The sequence below is a fragment of the Eretmochelys imbricata genome, chromosome 1, assembly GCF_965152235.1.
Source record: "Eretmochelys imbricata isolate rEreImb1 chromosome 1, rEreImb1.hap1, whole genome shotgun sequence".
Classification (NCBI taxonomy): Eukaryota; Metazoa; Chordata; order Testudines; family Cheloniidae; genus Eretmochelys; species Eretmochelys imbricata.
The window spans coordinates 81,040,892-81,062,590 of record NC_135572.1 but is presented as its reverse complement, the minus strand read 5'-3'; the positions used below and the strand labels follow the sequence as shown (position 1 = coordinate 81,062,590).

The following is a 21,699-nucleotide window of genomic DNA, read 5'->3' as shown; positions in this document are numbered from 1 at the left end:
TACAAACCTAATTACCATCATGCAGATCTTATTTTTCAATTTGATAGGCATTCAATTAAAGATGACTTTGCTCACTTCTCTCCGTTTAGTACATGCCTCTCTGCTTATTAGTTTGTTGTTGAGTTCAGCTGTACTATCAAAACTAGGTACTTGAGCTTTGTAACTTTGATAGTGACTGCCCCTCCAGACTTACAGTTTTGTTGTCTTCCTGCAAGGTATCACTGAGTCTACAAACCATATACTCTGTTCTATTTCTGCTGATTTTCAGACCATCTCTCTCAAGTACACACCTCCATATCTCTAAACAGCCGTGTTAGTCTGTATTCGCAAAAAGAAAAGGAGTACTTGTGGCACCTTAGAGACTAACCAATTTATTTGAGCATAAGCTTTCGTGAGCTGTAGCTCACAAAAGGGTATACTGTTAACCATATGCAGCTGGGCAAAAATGCACAAATCATTTTACAACACCCATTAAACAATAATTGTATCTCAAACTGTAAGTGTGTTTGTGGAATATCTAAAACGATACTAGGTTATGTTTTTGGTGAGGTTACAGTAGCGAGGTAACCAAAGCTCCTGTTCTACAGTTATTTTAAGAATGCAGTTTTCTACAAAAATTTTCCATATATTACACATATAGGTTTCCTAGAGTTTATAGTATAAGTGCTGCAGGGTTCTACAGCCTGCTTTTACTTAGGTTAGACAAGCTCTGTGGACAGCCACCAGCTTATTACTTAATCATATCCGTTCCAGTAAAGTTATTTCAGGAGTCAGTCTGAATCTTGTTCTCTGCTTTGGAAAGTTGTTTTTTGAATTTGGTAAAGTAAGGTGGTGACAGGAGATTTTAAACAAGGTTTTTTTGCTCATGTGTGTCAGACATCTGGCACCGTTTTTTCATCCTCCCAAAAAACTGTAATAAAAAAGATACTTTATTAATTAAAGAATTTTAGAAAGAATTTATGGTTTTCCCATAAGTCTAAATGCAGAAGATTGGTTACTCTGCAAAAGTCTGCCATGTAACCCAGGAAACCTTTATTTCCCTATACCTGAAAAACAAAACCTTTGCTGCTACTGTGACAGGCAACCCGCTCTGTATCCACTTCTCAGTAAGCACATTCCAATATCCTATTTTTAAGTAGTTAGGTACAAAAAATGTTTTTCCACCTGTAATTTTGGATTTTATACTTTACTCATACTTCCTGCTTTGACTTGTATTGAAACAAGTTCACTCCGCTTACAGATGTTTCAAGCTGTCTGACTGAATCTGCAGACATCACTGCATTGCTTACATTTGGGTCACATTTTCAATCTTTTCTTTTCAAACATGAGGGCCAGGGAGTGTTGTTTTCTTAAATAAAAAATGAAAGTGACGTAATCACAGGATTCTGGGAGTCAGAGTCCTAGCCATGGGCATATAGTCCCTATGCCTCAATCTGGCCTCAGACAGAGGCTCCTTCAGACCTGTTGTGAAGTATTCTAAGGTCTTAGAATACAGAGACACTAGCAAGGCCATAAGAGATTTAAGGTAAAATTTGCTCTGCGTAGACTGATGCCACACATCTAGGAAAGCATGTACTGATCTGGAAAATAACTAAAAAGGACCACTAACATCTAAAGTATGGATTCCCCTGCTAATGAATGTGGCTTAGGGAAAAATACTGGTAGACAGACTCGTTCAGATGTTACTCAGTGACCACAGAGGGGAATTTAGGGAGTAGTTAGAAAGCTACTTTGTTAGACTAATGTTATTTTGCTGAAGTTAATCTAAAAGCCCATGTTTTTCCCCCTTGGTGACAGGGGAATCTATCCCTTTTTAAAGTTTTGTGCTCCAAATCTAAGGCTTCACTTAAAAAGTAGTTAACTTTCTAGCCATCGGCTGTGAAGATATACTTCCAAACACGAACCAAATGTAAATTGGCACAGTGTTTTCTTTCTGAGACTAATAAAAATGAGCTCCAAGACAGGTGCAAATTACCACCATTTATCAGCAAAGAGAAAACTTTATCTGCCAGAAGCTTCAACTGCCTTCTGGATGCCTAGAACTCGAGCCATTTCTCTACCTTTTCCTAGCTAACAAAATCTTCCATTTTAACCCCTATTTCCCAACCTCCACATAGTCCAGACAAGACAAAAAAAACATGCATGTATTAAAAATCTATACGGGTGCTGCCATTACTCCAAACTATGTTCAGGTTTCCAGGCTTCGTACAACATTTAACGACTTGGAGAATGCACAGTGAAGAAAGAAATTTGAGATTTGCCAGAAACAACACAGACCTGCTTGTTACACATGTAAGTAAGGGGTGTCTTCTAATACTGACTGAGAAGCATATACAAGTCTCTCCCCCGCAAACTTGAAAATGACTGGATTATTTTACAGCATTTTAAAATTAAGTTTATAGCATAGATTTTAGAGCTTAACTGAAGTTGTCTGTACCCAAGCAACATCGCACCCATGTTCATGAGGTGTTAATATTTGAGGATTTGTATTCCCAACATTAAGTAGTTTTGTCCTATATAAAAAAAGTTATAAAAAAGTGTCAAAGCCACTTTTTCAGCTTCAATGACTAATTTATATCTTGTTTATAAAGTTAACGTCAGAGTTAATTTTCTGTTGACACAAAACATGCAAAGTACAATGTTACCAACTCTTGTGATTTTATTAGAAAAGTTTTGCAATATTTGGTATTTCTCTTAAAAAAATGAAATTACCAGATCTTCTTGGCTACGGAGAAAAGCTTGAAAATATGACCTAAGGCACCCTAATGGCTCAGAAACCTAATGGGAAATAAAAAACCACAACTAAAAGAAAAAAATCTCCTTTTTAATCCAGTCATGATTTTTGAACATTTGAGGCTGGCAACTTTCGTTCTAGTGTAGATTTTACATGAAATAAAGAAAATATTAAAATGGTTGAAAAATCAAACAACTTGAAACATTCTCTCAAGGTATTATGTTCGTAAAATAAACAAAATTAAAAAAATGGAATACCTCAGTCTGACCTTCATGGGCACTGGATTCATGAGTAACACGAATAGCCTGAAATTAGAAAACATGTTTAATTAGACTTCAAACAAAAAAAATCATTTCCTAAAATAGCAGGTGTTTAAAGACTCACTCTATTTTCTTCATTTTAACTTGTAGGTTATGGAAGTCTACATTAAAGTAGAGGAAAGTTGTGCTATATACTATATGGTATGATTTTTTAGGATTGTAACTATTAGAAATATTGATTAGACATTAACTAACCTCAAGATATCTCAATTTTTTAAAAAAGACAGTATTTTAAAAGTGTTAAGAGTTTTTTAAAACTGTAATGCTGTTTCATGCAAAGTTAAAATCAAACAACAGTTGTTAAAGTCATCCACGTGTTAGTGAGATTACTAATTCCCCACTAGTAGCAAGCAACATTTACAATAAAGCATTTATGTCTTAATCTAGCAAAGCACTTCAGCACGTGCTTAACTTTAAACACATGAGCAACCCCATTTACAACAATGGGACTATTTAAGCACATCAGTGTTTGCTGGATCAGGACTTAGATGCAAGACTATTCCTGCTAACAATTCTACTATATTTAAAAGAAAGAAAAAAAAGATACTAACTTCATAGGTTTCTAAATATTTGGCTCTCTCTTCAGGACTCATAGGTAACGAATCTTCCAGGAATTTTTTCAATGTAGAATCTGATTCTTAAAAATAAATAAATAAAAATTAATAAATCATTCAATTCCTCTTACTGTTCTACGCAACTTAGAAAATTAGATGAAAACTGAAAGGTTACAACATAAGGAACAATTCTGATTTGTATTATTTCTTCTTTACTTTTCCTCTGGGCTAATATTAAACATTACATTGTCAAAAAGCTTGTACACAAGGCATACAGTGTATTTACATCCAGACAGGAGACTTAAGCCTATAATGCAACACATTCTGTTCCACTACATACAATGACAAAACAATTTAAAGTCACCAGACTCTTATTATGGTGTGAAATATTAATATGGTATCTGCTACTTTGAATTTGGAGTTCCATTTTATTCATTTAACTATATGCTGTATTACTATCCTTTGTATTACTAAAAATTCTTAATGACTGCCAACTAACAAAAGTCTGTGTTGTATTGCTGTTGTATAATTAAGACAAGACGACTAATGGTGAATTTCTACTTGTCTTTTAAAGAATTTTCAAGTAGAGTCAACACTATGAAAGAAGTACTGCGCCACCTACCCTCCAAAAAATAATATTCAGTATATTAAGAGAAAAGATTTACCAAAGTTCATTTTATCTCTGTTGTTTGCAATAGCATGAATAAGTCCAATTGTTCCACAAGCATTGTTGATAGTTTGCTTCATGAAATATACTGATGATCTGACATTTTGTCCCTGGGCTTTTATTCTCTCTTCCTCTTCTGTTCTGAATGTTTCATACTGGAAAAGAAAATCAGAAGTGTCTTGCATGTAGAACAATTACAGTGAACTATTTCAAATTTCCTGTCCAAAAACAAAAGCTCCATTAAAATTTTAATAGTAGTTTGAAACAGAAGGAAGCAGAACCGAATAAGTAAGGGATTGCAAACTTTATTCACATGACCAATCTCATTGATGTACCTGAGATTATTCGCTTGTATAAATCTGTGAGATCAAATCCTAAATCAGTATCTTGTCACCAGCTAAACATCAGTGTCTTTTATCCAATATTCTAAAACACTTAACTTGTTGTGCCATCTAGTGTTATGTCAAGAACGTTCAAAAATGAAGATTGATAAGCTAGGCTCACTTTTAGAGAAACAGTCCCCTCTACCACAGCCTCCTTTGTCTCCCTGCAATCCAACAAAAGGCCTTGAAGAAGGTAACGGAAGTTTTACATCTATGGCAAGCAAAGTGGAGTACAATAAATAACTGCGCTAAAAGGGAAAAAAAATGAAGCATTGTAGAGGCTCCAGTATATAGTCTTAACCTTTTCCAGAAAAAGTTGAGTCATTTATATGTTTCTGAGTGGTACTGATAACTTTGCAAATGGGCCTTTTGACACCATAAGACGACGACAAACTGAACAGAATAAACAAAATTATTCCAGGGCACACAGTTTGGCTGTGTAATCTGACAATTACTAAATTTATATATGTATTCATATTGTAACAGGGTCTACTGGTGAGGGAAGCATCCTGGGGTGGCACAAGGGGATTCCAGAGTTTGTCAACTACAGTAGTGACCTTTGGGATAAAGAAGGTAGCCAATAAGGAGTGAAGAAATGGTTTCAGGAAGGAAGGATATCCAGACCATTGCTTCTGCCGTTTAGAGTTTGATGATAGAGCTCCTGGATACTGGGTAGACTCCCCTCTGTAGGGAACCATTGGAAGTCTCAGGCCTGGTCTACACTACGAGTTTGTGTCGGATTTAGCAGCGTTAAATCGAATTAAACCTGCATCCGTCCACACAACTAAGCCATTTTTTTTTTTGACATAAAGAGCTCTTAAAACAGACTTCTGTACTCCTCCCCAATGAAGGGATTAGCACTGAAATCGACATTACCGTTTCAAATTAGGGTTAGCATGGACGCAATTCGAAGGTATTGGCCTCCGGGAGCTATCCCACAGTGCACCATTGTGACCGCTCTGGACAGTACTCTGAACTCGGATGCACTGGCCAGGTGTACAGGAAAAGCCCCTGGAACTTCTGAATCTCATTTCATGTTTGTCCGGGCGAGCTCATCAGCACAGGTGACCATGCAGTCCCAGAATCGAAAAAGAGCTCCAGTATGGACCAAACGGGAGGTACTGGATCTGATTGATGTATGGGGAGAGGAATCCGTGCTATCAGAACTATGTTCCAAAAGATGAAATGCCAAAATATTTCAAAAAATCTCCGAGGCCATGAGGGACAGATGCTACAGCAGGGATCCAACACAGTGCTGTGTGAAACTTAAGGAGCTCAGACAAGCTCGTACCAGAAAACCAATTAATCGAACGGACACTCCAGGACAGAGCCCCAGACATGCTGCTTCTACTATGAGCTGCATACAATTCTAGGGGGGGCCGCCACCACTACCCCACCCCGTCCATGGACTCCGATGATGGGGTACTCTCCGCCATGCCTGAGGATTTTGCGGATGGGGAAGATGAGGAGGATGAGCTTGAGGAGATCACACAGCACACCATTCTCCCAGACAGCCAGGATCTTTTTATCACCCTGACTGAAATACCCTCCCAACCCAATGAAGCCGGAGAAGGGACCTCTGGTGAGTGTACCTTTTAAAATACAATACATGTTATAAAAGCAAGTGTTTTTTAATGATTAATTAGCCCTGAGGACTTGGGATGCATTCGTGGCCAGTACAGCTACTGGAAAAGTCTGTTAACGTGTCTGGGGAATGGAGCGGAAATCGACCAGGGACATCTCCTGGAGGTACTCTAAAAGCCTTTGAAGAAGGTTTCTGGGGAGAGCAGCCTTATTACGTCCTCCATGGTAGGACACTTTACCACGCTATGCTAGTAGCAAGTAATCTGGTATCACTGTATGACAAAGCCTAGCAGCGTACGGTCCCGGTGTTTGCTGGCATTCAAGCAACATCTGTTCTTTATCTCTCTGTGTTATCCTCAGGAGAGTGATATGGTTTATGGTAACCTGGTTGAAATAGAGGAATTTAATTAAGGGGACATTCAGAGGTGGCCGTTCCTACTGGGCTGTTTGCCTGGGGCTGAAAAGATATCCTCCCAGCAGTTAGCCACGCGGTGAGGGGCGGGGGGCATTGGCACTTAGCTGTTGGCATTTGGCTAGCAGGGATCTTCCCGGATACCAGCCATGTGGTGGGGTGAGAGGTAAAACAACATCCCAGAAAATTGGATGGGTGTGGGGGTTAGTTTGGTTTCTGCTACTGCACGTTAACAGCAAAACCGCAGCACTAAATGGCCAACTCAACGTGCTTTGCTTGGTATGGGAGAGGAGGGCACTGCTGTTACGAAGGTTGCAGAAGCCTAAAGACTATGGCTTACCATGGCCTCCTGCAAGCCGAATTCTGTTTCCCGGCACTGCGTGTGTGATCTCTAACACCAAAGCCACAGGCACTCAATATAAGATGCAAAATGCAATCTTGTACCAAAAATCACATGTGCTATGTAATGTGAATAGTGTTGTTCACCGTGAAAGAGTATAGCCATTGTTCTGTAAAACGTATCTTTTTAAATACTTCACTCCCTTTTTCTCCTCCAGCAGCTGCAAATGTTTCAAGCCTCCCTCCTCCGTCCCAAAGGCTATCTCAGATGAGGCGGTGAAAAAAAACGCACGTGTGATGAAATGTTCTCTGAGCTCATGCAGTCATCTGGCACTGACAGCTCAGCAGAATGTGTGGAGGGACACAATATCAAAGTACAGGAAAGTGGCTGATGAACGTGAGGAAAGGTGGCGGCAGGAATATCAGAGGAGGCATGAGGCAATGCTGGGGCTACTGCGGGATCAAACAGACATGCTCTGGCATCTGGTGGAGGTTCAAGAATGGCAGCAGGATCACAAACTGCCACTGCAGCCCCTGTTTAACCGTCCTCCCTCCTCCCCAAGTTCCACAGCCTCCTTACCCAGATGCCCAAGAACGTGGAGGGGGGGAAGGCTCCGCGCATCCAACCACTCCACCCCAGTGGACAGCCCAAGCAACAGAAGACTGTCATTCAAGAAGTTTTAAAGTGGCCTTTTCCTTCCCGCCTACTCTCCTCCCACACACCACCTGGTCTACCTTGTGAGTTATCTCCCTGTTTTTGTAATCAATTAATAAAGAATACATGTTTTTTAAACTATAGTGACTTTATTTCCTTTGCAAGCAAGCTGTGATCGAAGGGGGGAGGGCGGGTGGCTTACAGGGAATTTAGAGGCAACCAAGGGGGCAGGTTTTCATCAAGAAGAAACAAACAGAACTGTCACACAGTACCCTGGCCAGTCATGAAACTAGTTTTCAAAGCTTCTCTGATGCGCAGCGCTCCCTGCTGTGCTCTTCTAATCGCCCTGGTATCTGGCTGCGCATATTCAGCAGCCAGGCGATTTGCCTCAACCTCCCACCCTGCCATAAACATCTCCCCCTTACTCTCTGAGATTGTGGAGCACACAGCAAGCAGCAATAACAATGGGAATATTGGTTTCGCTGAGGTCTGAGCGAGTCAGTAAACTGTGCCAGCGACCCTTTAAACGTCCAAATGCACACTCTACCACCATTTTCCACTTGCTCAGCCTATAGTTGACCAGTTCCTTACTACTGTCCAGGGTGCCTGTGTACGGCTTCATGAGCCAGGGCATTAAGGGGTAGGCTGTCCCAAGATAGGGATATGCGTTCCGTCTATAGCCCCACCACAGTTAGGGAATCCCATTGCAGCAAAGCCATCTAATATGACCTGCACATTTTCCAGAGTCACTACCTTTGATAGCAGCAGCTCAATGATTGTGTTGGCTACTTGCATCACAGCAACCCCCACAGTAGATTTGCCCACTCCAAATTGATTACTGACTGACCGGTAGCTGTCTGGCATTGCGAGTTTCCACAGGGCTATTGCCACTAGCTTGTGAACTGTGAGGGCTGCTCTCATCTTGATATTCTTGTGCTTCAGGACAGGGGAAAGCAAGTCACAAAGTTCCATGAAAGTGCCCTTACGCAAGCGAAAGTTTGGGAGTCACTGAGAATCATCCCAAACCTGCAATGCTATGAGGTCCCACCACTCTGTACTTGTTTCCCGTGCCTAGAATCAGCGTTCCACAGCATGAGCCTGCCCAGTAACACCATGATCTCCAAATTGCTGGGGACCATGGTTTTAGAGAAATCTGCGTTCATGTCCTCATCGACGCGCTGCCGTTACCTCCTCACCTGGTTTTTCAGGTGCTGGTTCGGCATGAACTGCACGATAATGCGCGAGCTGTTGACAATGGTCATAACTGCTGCGGTGAGCTTAACGGGCTCCAGGCTTGCCGTGCTATGGCGTCTGCTGGGGCAATCCAGGGAAAAGGGTGCAAAATGATTGTCTGCTGTTGCTTTCACGGAGGGAGGGAGGGAGGTAGGATTGACTGATGACATTTACCCAAAACCACCCGCGACAAATTTTTGGCCCCATCAGGCATTGGGAGCTCAGCCCAGAATTCCAATGGACAGTGGGAACTGTGGGATAGCTACCCACAGTACACCGCTCCGAATGTCGATGCTTGCCACGGTAATGTGGACACACACCGCCGAATTAATGTGCTTAGTGTGGACGCATGCACTTGACTTTATACAATCTGTTCCCAAAATCGACTTCTGTAAAATCAGAGTACTTTCATAGTGTAGACCCAGCCTTAGTTCAAGGTCTGCTGGGGTTTGTAGGTCACTCTACCAAAGCTGGCTGGGAAATGATATAAGCAGCTTCCTTCCGTTCAGAAGGAAAGACATGGTGGGAGGGAACTGGAGCTGCTGAGAGCCTCTCAGCGACAACCAAGCAAATTCTGGGTCTCAGTACAAGTTCCCGGATTTCTGCTGAAGAGAAGCTACCTTTAGGAGCAAAAGCTTGTTTTGCTTTGAAAATACTCTACAACGATGGAATTGGGAGGATTTTTTGCTGATGTTCAGCCCACTACACACACACACTACTGTATTGTTTCATTTTTTTGGTGTGATCTAGTCTGCTGCGGAGAAGTTTACCAATAAATAAGTATAAAAGAAACACACAGTGCTTTTACAAACAACTGGAAAAACAAATAAACCAGAAACAGCTGCTTGCAAGTAGAACAGAGTAGGCAAGTTTTCAGATAGACAATCTGGACTACAAGAATGAAGGTATGTCCTGATTTTAAGTCTTTCCACCTTTTCAATATGCTGCCCTAATGACTGATTTTTATCAGTCAGCACAGCAAACCTGAAAGCACTAGACAGCTGGTTTTGTCAATTATAGAACATTCCATTCTCTTATCTACTGCTGGAATGTTGTTCTCTCTGGAAATACGATGCTTCCCTCCTTTAACTTCTTCGTTAATCACAGAAATAAAAAGGGTTGCAATAAACAATAGTTATAAATCTCTAAGCAAATAACCTTATCTGCTTTATACATGTGCCTAAAATGCTCTGTTGTGCACTTTTTTACAGCAATGCTGCTGCAAAAAATCCATTACATTTCTTTAACCAGAACACTACAAAATGTATTTATGGGATTAAAAAATTACTTGTTGGTACAATGAACTAGCAATACTACTACTAAGGCATATTCAATTTCTGGGCACTATTACTCACTGAACTGGCCAGCAGAGGTTAGGGGTATTACAAACTACAGTCAGGTTGGCTTTCAGGAAGGAAAGAATGCCTGCTCTGCTGTAAGCATTCCAGACTACCAGGGCAAACTATGCAGCACTAATTGTGAGGCCTCAAGGAGGCACATTAACAGTTCTAAACAGCCGCTTATTCAGTCCCCCTCTGTCAAAGGGCTAGTACTGATGTAAGGGCTCAAGATTGAGAGATGTGGAAGTATCGGAAAATAAGGAAATGATATGCCAGCAACAAGAAGCACCCATTTGGGAAAGCAGAATGGCTCAGAAAGGAGTCACACTAATTACACTAGTTACATAACTAGTATTTCCCACATCTGGGAGCTGAGCGTTCCCACATCTAGTTACAACAGTTATGTTAAAGACTACTGAAATCCTCATAATGAACAGCTATGAAACTAATGAACTAGAACAGATAAAACAGATAAAAACAGCAGTTCTGAAGTATGCGATTATGATCTCATTGTTAACTATCAACAGGATCGTTCAGACAGAAGTCCACAGGTGCTGGAACTAGGGTGCTGCCGCATACCTGGCTTGCGGTGGCTTCCATTATATACAGGGTTTACAGTTTGGTTCAATCAATTTATTTGAGCATGAGCTTTCGTGAGCTACAGCTCACTTCATCGGATACATACCGTGGAAACTGCAGCAGACTTTATATATACACAGAGAATATGAAACAATACCTCCTCCCACCCCACTGTCCTGCTGGTAATAGCTTATCTAAAGTAATCATCAGGTTAGGCCATTTCCAGCACAAATCCAGGTTTTCTCACCCTCCACCCCCCCACACAAATTCACTCTCCTGCTGGTGATAGCCCATCCAAAGTGACAACTCTTTACACAATGTGCATGATAATCAAGTTAGGCCATTTCCTGCACAAATCCAGGTTCTCTCACTCTCTCACCCCCCTCCAAAAACCCACCCCCATACACACACAAACTCACTCTCCTGCTGGTAATAGCTCATCCAAACTGACCACTCTCCAAGTTTAAATCCAAGTTAAACCAGAACATCTGGGGGGGAGGGGGGGTTAGGAAAAAACAAGAGGAAATAGGCTACCTTGCATAATGACTTAGCCACTCCCAGTCTCTATTTAAGCCTAAATTAATAGTATCCAATTTGCAAATGAATTCCAATTCAGCAGTTTCTCGCTGGAGTCTGGATTTGAAGTTTTTTTGTTTTAAGATAGCGACCTTCATGTCTGTGATTGCGTGACCAGAGAGATTGAAGTGTTCTCCGACTGGTTTATGAATGTTATAATTCTTGACATCTGATTTGTGTCCATTTATTCTTTTACGTAGAGACTGTCCAGTTTGACCGATGTACATGGCAGAGGGGCATTGCTGGCACATGATGGCATATATCACATTGGTGGATGTGCAGGTGAACGAGCCTCTGATAGTGTGGCTGATGTTATTAGGCCCTGTGATGGTGTCCCCTGAATAGATATGTGGGCACAATTGGCAACGGGCTTTGTTGCAAAGATAAGTTCCTGGGTTAGTGGTTCTGTTGTGTGGTATGTGGTTGTTGGTGAGTATTTGCTTCAGGTTGCGGGGCTGTCTGTAGGCAAGGACTGGCCTGTCTCCCAAGATTTGTGAGAGTGTTGGGTCATCCTTTAGGATAGGTTGTAGATCCTTAATAATGCGTTGGAGGGGTTTTAGTTGGGGGCTGAAGGTGACGGCTAGTGGCGTTCTGTTATTTTCTTTGTTAGGCTGGTAATAGCTGAGTTACAAAAATAGTTGAGAGTTACAAACATGCCCAATCTGTCCAAGAAATGAAAGCTATGTTGGAGCTACAGGCTTCTCTAGACAGTGATTAAAGCTCGGACTGCATTATGATACTACAAAATCAATACACATTTTATAAATGGCTGTTTGATATTTTCCACATTTTCCATATCCCTTCTTACCACTTTGTTCATGCCTTTATGTGATATAAATATTAAAACAGCAAAAATAAATATTGCCGTTCCATTAAGAGAAGATATCAAAATCCTTTAAATTATCATTCACATCTATCACTGACTGAGAGCAACATCAGATATCCTTTGTTTATACATTTATTTTTAATACTTTTTCAATTGTGCAGTTTTGTTTAATAATCTTATTTGACAAGAACAGAATGTATCACAAACCAGAGGAACTTTGAAGAAAGCTTGTTGTTTTTTTTAAGTCTCACTGATGTAAACAATTACAGATTTCATATTATATATGATAGGGCATTTTGACCGATCTGCCGATCTTTAATTACTAAGTATCAATAGTAAATATTTACCTTTTCTGTTACTGGGAAGAGCAGTAGCACTGCACAGACAGGTCTTGGCACCATGCTAAGTAGTTCTGGATCCATACCATACACATCTACAAATTGCCAGTCAGGATGTATACCTAACTGTTTGAGAAACTAGTAAGGAAAAGAAAAAGGCACAGTATTAAACAGATTTGTTCATAAATAATCCATCAGAAGCACGTTTGATCACCTGTGAAGTTAAATACACTTTTTGTGCAGATCAAGATATTTGAGAGGGAAACAGGAAGATGAAGTAAGGTTAAATTGTCATGACTGACAAACTGAAAAAGTGTAACGCTTTGCTAATCTACTTGAGGAGCCATTGTTACAGCATAAACAGTTTTAACTATATTTAAATGCCATATGGGAGGGGGAGTGGATGTTCAAGTCAACAATTTTTCAAGTTGTATTTTAGTCACTGAGACAAGTAAGATCCCAGAGGAGCACATGGATCTGTAATAGATGAAAGCTGAGTGCATGGATTTAAGAAAAAAAATCCCTGCCCTCACATGTATTTTTAAAAGTATACCATATTGAGTGTTAATAGGCACGTAACTCATTTAGTCACTTGACTTGAGCAATCTGACCCCTAAGAGGACCTTCTTCACTAAAGAGATTAATGGTTGAGCATTTTACAGAGTACACTTTAGAGGTGTTCTTTTGCAAGAAGGATGATATATAATAAAAATAACCCTATGACACCCAGCATAAAGTACCCATTTTACCTAGACAGAGATTAATGAAAGCTAGGCCATAACTATGCAGTTTATTTCTTCAGAGCTATTCACTAAATTCTAGATCAGTGGTATTCAACCTTTCCCATGCCAGGACCACACATTACAACAGCAAAAAGCTTTTGGATCATGAACTACCACTTGTCTAGCCATTAAAAAAAATGGAAGCTGAACCTGCCTCTAACAGGGGTTCATGGCCTTCCAGTTGAGAACCTTAGATCATTCCCCTTCACGAACAGATCTCCCTTTAAAGTTGTTCGTCACATACTAAGGCTATGTCTATACTACAGCTGTCAAGGTTCCTCCCCCACTCTGAGCTCTAGGGTACAGATGTGGGGACCTGCATGAAAAAACCTCCTAAGCTTATCTTTACCAGCTTAGGTCAAAACTTCCCCAAGGTACAAAATATTCCACCCGTTGTCCTTGGACTGGCCGCTACCACCACCAAACTAATACTGGTTACTGGGGAAGAGCTGTTTGGACGCGTCTTTCCCCCCAAAATACTTCCCAAAACCTTGCACCCCACTTCCTGGACAAGGTTTGGTAAAAAGCCTCACCAATTTGCCTAGGTGACTACAGACCCAGACCCTTGGATCTTAAGAACAATGAACAATCCTCCCAACACTTGCACCCCCCCTTTCCTGGGAAATGTTGGATAAAAAGCCTCACCAATTTGCATAGGTGACCACAGACCCAAACCCTTGGATCTGAGAACAATGAAAAAGCATTCAGTTTTTTACAAGAAGACTTTTAATAAAAAATAGAAGTAAATAGAAATAAAGAAATCCCCCCTGTAAAATCAGGATGGTAGATATCTTACAGGGTAATTAGATTCAAAAACATAGAGAACCCCTCTAGGCAAAACCTTAAGTTACAAAAAAGATACACAGACAGAAATAGTTATTCTATTCAGCACAATTCTTTTCTCAGCCATTTAAAGAAATCATAATCTAACACATACCTAGCTAGATTACTTACTAAAAGTTCTAAGACTCCATTCCTGGTCTATCCCCGGCCAAGACGACTACAGACAGACACAGACCCTTTGTTTCTCTCCCTCCTCCCAGCTTTTGAAAGTATCTTGTCTCCTCATTGGTCATTTTGATCAGGTGCCAGCGAGGTTACCTTTAGCTTCTTAACCCTTTACAGGTGAGAGGAGCTTTCCCCTGGCCAGGAGGGATTTCAAAGGGGTTTACCCTTCCCTTTATATTTATGACAACAGCTCTTACAGCAGAACAGCTGTACCACTACAGCTGTGCTGCTATAAGTTCTCGAGTGTAGCTGTTCCTTGCCAGCAGGAGAGAGTTCTCCTAATTAAACCACCCCCAATGAGCAGTGTTAGCTATGTCAGAAAAAGAGCCTTTCCTGCCAACATAGCACTGTCCACACCAGCACTTTTGTTGGGGAAATTTGCGTCATTTAGGAATGTTTTTTCACATCTCTGACTAAACAACTACTTTTGTTGGTAAAACTTGTCAGACACAGCCTAAAATAACTATCTTCTACTCCTCAAATATGGAGGATTTCAGAACCTACACACAACCATCTAACAATTTTGAAATATTTGCCATTCTGATTGACAGTTTTGTTAGATGTCATGAAAAGAGATTATTAGATGAATTTGATCAAATCACAGTTCAGAAACAATTGTTACTATGACAGATGAAACATAGCAACTTTGTTCTGCCTTATTTTATTCTAAGCAAAGCACTGTGAGATGCCAGTGCCCTATCTTAGAACACTCCTTCCACAGTCTAGAAAAGTAGTGTATTTAACTTTCAAACCTGCATTGTTGTCCCTTAGCATATGCAGGGGCTACATGGTTTCCATGTAGGTTATGGATTTTCACACCTTCCTACAGGTCTGCCCCTAATCTAAAAAGAAATCTTATTCAACTGGCTGCAGTCTCAGGATGCAGGAGAAGGGGAAGGGCAGCCAATAATAGCCCCTGCACTTGGTGAGGGACAATCTGGTCACTCATATTATGGGCAGGCTAATGCTTCTCCCTCCCCTGCTGAAAGGCTGGAGAACTCATATCCTGAGAGCTGGCTGGTGAGCAGATGCAGCTCTGCAACTCCTGCTGTAGCTCTCAAAACTGCTAACTCGGGCCTGGGAGGACCACCAAGGAGGTGTTTTGAAAAGCTTAATAGAACTCTCCCCCCCCAGTTGTTTAAAGGTGAGGATTTGTGTTGGTTTCTTTGGGTTGGTGGGGTGTTTTGGAATGACATGATAATGCAAGTAGAGAAGGAAGGAAGGGGGAGACAAAATTAAAAACATCTCTCAGCCCTCTCCTTCCTAGCATGGTGCCCCCACTGTACACACATATTTATGCAAATTTATTTACATTAACTAACAGGTAGGTACACTTATGTAGATTTATTCAAATCTGACCTAATTTTTTTGCTCAAGGATGTTGGCTGGGATGTTTACATTCAAGAGTACCCCCCCCCCCAAAAAAGTATGAGTATTTGATTACTGTAGTCCTTTCTTGACAATTTGAAATAAAGTAGAAAACAATTAAAATACTGATTAAAATTAGTCTTGCATTGGATGAGAGGCATGGTGGCTGTCCATCATAGGAAGCCCAGGGTACCAATTACCAATGTTTGAAGATATAAAAAGAGATTGTTAGCCCTTGTAGAAACAGAGTGCACAAGACTACATGTATTTGTGAGGTGGTATGGGAGGAAGTAAGGAAGGAAAAGCAATGAAATACTTCCAACCATATTTAGTTTATTACATTTTCTTTTAGCAGCTGTGATTTATACCCACTGTTTTGGGAAGCTTAGACACTTAGCCATTTTAAACATTTTATTCCCAATATTCTCCTTACTTGCTATCTCACAGTGCAGAACAGTTAGCCAAAACTCTCATAATAAGTTAAGTGGCGATCTGATTCAGTGTTAAAAGGAAGTATAAAAGAATCTAGACATAGTGGATCGATTAAAGTAAAAATGATTTAAATCATTGATTTTAATCCATGATTTAAATCAACAGTCAGCAAGCCTTGGTTTAAATAATCAATTTTAGTCCTATTTTGCATTTGGATGTTTTAGTTATTACTTTCCTAAAGAAAGGGTGATTCTCATTGGTTGGTAATCTTTAAAGCATCATTTTAAACTACTTGATTTGCAATTACCTCTAGCCTCTACTCTGAATTTGGTATTTTTTTTAAACCAGGAGAATAGTGTGTATTTATACACATGTTTAAAGCAATTATATAGTTTATGTACATTTAAGATTCTTAATTCTTACATTTTAATTCTGTTAGAAAGTGATGCATGATGTATTTTTATTTACTAGATTAATAATCTGTGTCAATCTTTATTTGGATGAAATTGGAATTCAATGTGCAAAAACAGAATTAAAAATATAATTCAACTACCTTAAAATGTGCTGGATAAGAATGGTAAATTTCTTATATTATAATTTCCTTTCTGCTAGCTGAATCTCCCACAATTCTAATACACAAGGGCCATTCTCCTCCTGTCTGTGGTTTCTGGAGACAGTTCAAAGCTGTAACACAGCCTGTGCTACCCTCACACCCTTCTCCAGCCTGCTGCCACATGATTCATTCCAAAGCTGTGTACAAACTCATACAATATGATTAGTAACAACAGCTTGCATGCCAACCCATAAATTATGTACAGTAGACTATGGCCTACAACAGGGATGGGCAAACTATGGCCCACGGGTGGCATCCGGCTCTTCAAATGTTTTAATCCGGCCCTCAAACTCCAGCCAGGGAGTGGGGTTGGGGGCTTGCCCTGCTCTGCGTGCGCCGTGGCTCCGCATGGCTCCTGGAAGCAGCCGATATGTCCTCCCTCTGGCTCCTACATGTAGGGGCAGCCAGAGGGCTCTACACGCTGCCCCTGCCCCAAACACCACCCCCGCAACTCCCATTGTCTGGGAACAGAGGCCATTGGGAGCTGCAGGGATGGGGCAGCACACAGAGCCACATAGCCATGTAGAAGCCAGAGGAGGGACATGCCGCTGCTTCCAGGAGCTGCTTGAGGTAAGCGCTGCCTGGAGCCTGCACTCCTGATTCCCTCCCATGCCCCAACCCCTCGGTCCCAGCACCCTTCTGCACCCCCAATCCCTCATATCCAGCCCCACCCCAGAACTCACAGCCCCCGCCGGAGCCCTCACCCCCCCCACACACACCCCAACCCCCTTCCCCAGCCTGGAACCCCCTCCCGCACCCTGAACTCCTAATTTCTGGCCCCTCCCCAGAGCCTGCACCCCCAGCCAGAGCCCTCACCTCCTCTTGCACCCCAGCCCCCAATTTTGTGAGTATTCACGGCCATCATACAATTTCCATACCCAGATGTGGCCCTCAGGCCAAAAAGTTTGCCCACCCCTGGCCTACAAGCAGAACTACCAAAATTAAGTACTATCCCTTGGCTAGGAAGACATTCAGGGAGGGCAGAATTGCGGGAGACACTGCTAGCAGAGTGGAAATGATCAGGTAAGAAACTTACCATTCTGCATCTCAGCGTCTCCCACAATTCTGATATGTATGGGAAGTAGCAAACAGTGAACAGACATAAGGAGGAATAAGAAAAACAGAATGAAATAGGGAAGACCTCCTCGAGTTAATTGCCCAAAATGACCACCACTTGCAGCACCTTTCTGCCAAAGGAGGCCTCTGGAGAGGACAGATAGTCCACTCTATAGCATCTAGTAAAGGTGTTAAGTGATCAGCATATTGCTGTCCTACAGTTTCATAGTGGAAGCACAACCGCTGTCTGCCCACAAAGTTGCCATAGATTTTGTGGAGTGTGCCTTGATGCTGCGTGGAACAGGCACACCTGACACTTTATATGCCTCTATGTCACTGATCCATCTATGTTACTGATAGCTTGGATACCCTGAGCCTTTAGCACTTCAAATGAAAGGAGACAAACAAGGAGCCCAGTCTTGTTGATTTTAGTGCACTTGAAACAGATCTTTAATACTCTGAACACCCAAAGTTTGCCACAGCTTTTCTACTGGGTGATATGGCTTTGGACAGAAGGAATGGAAGGTGCTCTCCCATGAGGTATAGAAAGATGAATTCACCTCAGACAAGAATCTTGTCTGAGTTCAGCACCTGGTTTGGAACCGGTACCTGATGTTTCAGCAAATAGTTCCATACTTTCAAGAGAAAGGCCTGGTGGTGCCTGATATGGGACTTTGACTAGGGGGTGATTCCTATACACAAAAATCAGGAGGCCCAGCAGCTGTAGATACTTAACTATGTAACAGCGTGACACAGCCAGACCTATAGACTCTGGATTCAAACTAAAGCCTACAAAAAGGATGGGTGAGATGGAAGACTTTGAAGGGTAACATTATGTTGCCAACATGGGCATGCACCGATGCCCTTCCAACAGAGACCCAGCTCTTTCTTGTGCCCGGCTTTCCTGGCCAGTTAGCCGCCACAAGCTATGAACCCAAGCCACGAACTCAAGCTACATTCAGGACTGGTAACTATACAGCAGCTGCAGAACCTGTGTGTGTGTATGAACGAACATGTGAATAAATGTGAAACTGAATGAAATGTTATAGCTGTAACTGACTGCCAACTATGATTCTTTTTGTATTCACAATAAATGTGACATTTTGTCTTATCCCCTCTAATAAGATCCTGCTGGTTTTTATTTTATTGGTATAACAATTTAACCTGCAGACTCTCAGTGTGGAGGAAATCACAAGCAAGCACAGACGCAGCAGAATGGCTCCTTCTTGCTCTCCTTTCCCAGCACAGGAGTTGGGGCGAGGGAGGTTCTATGTCCAGCTAATCCCTGGCAGTTGTAACAACACTTTGAGGCTGTTACCAATTACCATAAATTACAGCTGCCCTGAGGCTGCTCTATATTGAGTTTTGGGACTGGCATGATGACTCCAAGATTGAAAATTAGGGCATAAAGTTAATGTAAAGCCACATATTCCTCACCACCACCCTTCTGTCAAGCACAGAAGGGCTGTCTCAATAATCTAGACCACCACATATAATGGACCTGGTGCTGTTCAGCCTACCTTTCCAAATAAGCGGTCAACGGGCTGTGTGTTATTTACCATGTACTATAAAAACATGCAGCACCTACAGCTCCTTTCATCCAAGAAATTTAGAGCAGTAAAAAATACCATCTCCTCTGCCTTGCTACAATGTAATCTGGTACAGTAAGCAGTCTCACTTGTTTGTACTAGGGAGACAATGGCTTTTCATTATACTGTATACCATTCACTAAGATGAGTGCTAGTTTTGCATGAGAGTCAGACTGTTTTAGTGTAGTCATATCTGTAAGACAGACTGTTGAACAACTAAGTGAAAACAAGGAACTAGAAACAAAAAGTGAAAGCAAAAAAAGCAGAACAAAAGTCAGAATGTTAAGCATGCAAGAGAGACTATGGCTACATTACTGCAGAAGCTTCAAAGGCAAATGAAATTCATACTTAGCAGAATGAGTTAACATTTCAATTACTTCAGATGGATCAGTTTCCTAAAAGATTCATTCTAAACTCTGCCACAAACTGTGAGGGATTGTGAAATAGTCACCTTCAGAAACTTAAAGTGACAGTAGTGGAAGGAACCATTATGAACATCTAGTCAAAACAATTTGTGCCTTATTTCCAGTCTGAATTTGTCTAGCTTCAACTTCCAGCCATTGGAATTTGTTCTGCCTCCTCCATTCCTACACACAGATCTAGAGGAAGGATAATTCAGGGGTAGACAAAGAATGGTCCAACAGTAAAGGTGCTGCCTCAAACTCAGGAGACCCAGGCTTAAATCCCTGCTCTACAACAGACTTCCCATGTGACCTTGGGCAAGTCACTTGAAAATACCACTAGATGTTTATCTGCATCTTTAGTCACGTAAGTACCTTAAAAAAATCTGACCCTCAGTCTCATTACCTCAGTTCTCCATCTGCAAAATGGGGTTAGCAGTACGTTCCTACCTCACAGGAGTATTCTAAAAATAAATGCATTTAAGGTTGTGAGGCACATAAATACTATAGCATAAGTATCTAAGAGATACAACAACACTTTTTTTGTTGGCATCTATTACGGAAGTAGTCAAGAGCTTAAGTAAAGAAAGTGATATACTAATGTATTATAAGGGGTTTATTTGATAAATACAGTAACCCAACTGCACAAGAAGGATCTCTCTTATGAAGTGTTTCTGGAGACAGGAGGGTGGGCGAGAAGAAATGTAGGAACTTTGAATAGGTTTACAAAAATCAAACGTGAATTATTCTTATTTACTGTAGAGTTTGGGTAGTTTTTTTTTTTTTTAAAGCATTACTTAATATCTTCAGAAGGACATCAATGTGTATTTATCTATATTTCTTAAGATTTTATATTGTCACCCATCACTGTAGGATAAGAGTTTCTTCCATGTAAAAATCATAGCAATCACCAAATCTCTAGTGAACTTCATGGAGTCTCTGGCACTCCTTTTGGGATAAGAATCTCTAAATGGGGTAGGGTTTTTTGTTTTTATCTTCATTTTTTAAATTTTTTCGGGGCTTACTGGGTCTGAGAGTCAGTGCTACAATAATCATTTTTATGGTGGAAAGGCCTTTTTCACAGGGGAGGGGTTTCTAAAGCAAATGAAGCATTTCCTAAAGATGCTCAGACCCTGAATTTGTCTGATCAACTCTCCATTTATTCTATAACTGGATCCCCTCAATCACAAATACTTTATCCCCAACTCCCATGAACTTGATCTGGGGCGTTGTGATCTGTAATGTCCCGGAGGAGCACAGCTTGTGCAGTGGTTCATAAATAGGAATTCAGTCTTTAACGCAGCTGGCACTTGATCCACTGATTGCTTTGAAAATTAGGAGCAAGGCCTTCAACTAACATTGGAAACTGACTGAGAGCCAGTGAACATAAGCATCACATGGTCACAGAAGCCTAGACCACAGAGAAGACAAATTGGAGGAGGATTGGGCCAAAAGAAATCTGATAAGGTTCAACAAGGACAAGTGCAGAGTTCTGCACTTAGGAAGGAAGAATCCCATGCACCGCTACAGGCTGGGAAAAAGGACCTGGAGATTACAGTGGACGAGAAGCTGGACATGAGTCAGCAGTGTGCCCTCGTTGCCAAGAAAGCCAACGGCATATTGGGCTGTATAAGTCGGAGCATTGCCAGCAGATCGAGGGACTTGATTATTCCCCTCTATTCGGCACTGGTGAGGCCACACCTGGAGTACTGCGTTCAGTTTTGGTCCCCCAACTACAGAAGGGATGTGGACAAATTGGAGAGAGTCCAGCAGAGGGCAACAGACATGATTAGGGGGCTGGGCCACATGACTTACGAGGAGAGGCTGAGGGAACTGGGGTTATTTAATCTGCAGAAGAGAAGAGTGATGGGGGATTTCATAGTAGCCTTCAATTACCTGAAGGGGGGTTC

The 21,699-nt window shown here is 41.4% G+C and overlaps 1 protein-coding gene across 1 annotated transcript in view; it reads right to left on the bottom strand.

Moving 5' to 3' along the window:
* Positions 1–12,678, bottom strand: part of UCHL3 (ubiquitin C-terminal hydrolase L3) — a 42,197-nt gene extending 29,519 nt beyond the window's left edge. Inside the window, exons 1-4 of the mRNA XM_077812410.1 lie at positions 12,550–12,678; positions 4,274–4,430; positions 3,606–3,691; positions 2,992–3,039 (exon numbers count right to left, since the gene is read on the bottom strand). Of these exons, the coding sequence (XP_077668536.1) occupies positions 2,992–3,039; positions 3,606–3,691; positions 4,274–4,430; positions 12,550–12,624 (366 nt within the window). The 5' untranslated portion in view covers positions 12,625–12,678. The remainder of the gene's footprint in view (positions 1–2,991; positions 3,040–3,605; positions 3,692–4,273; positions 4,431–12,549) is intronic.
* Between the last annotated feature and the right edge of the window lie 9,021 nt (positions 12,679–21,699).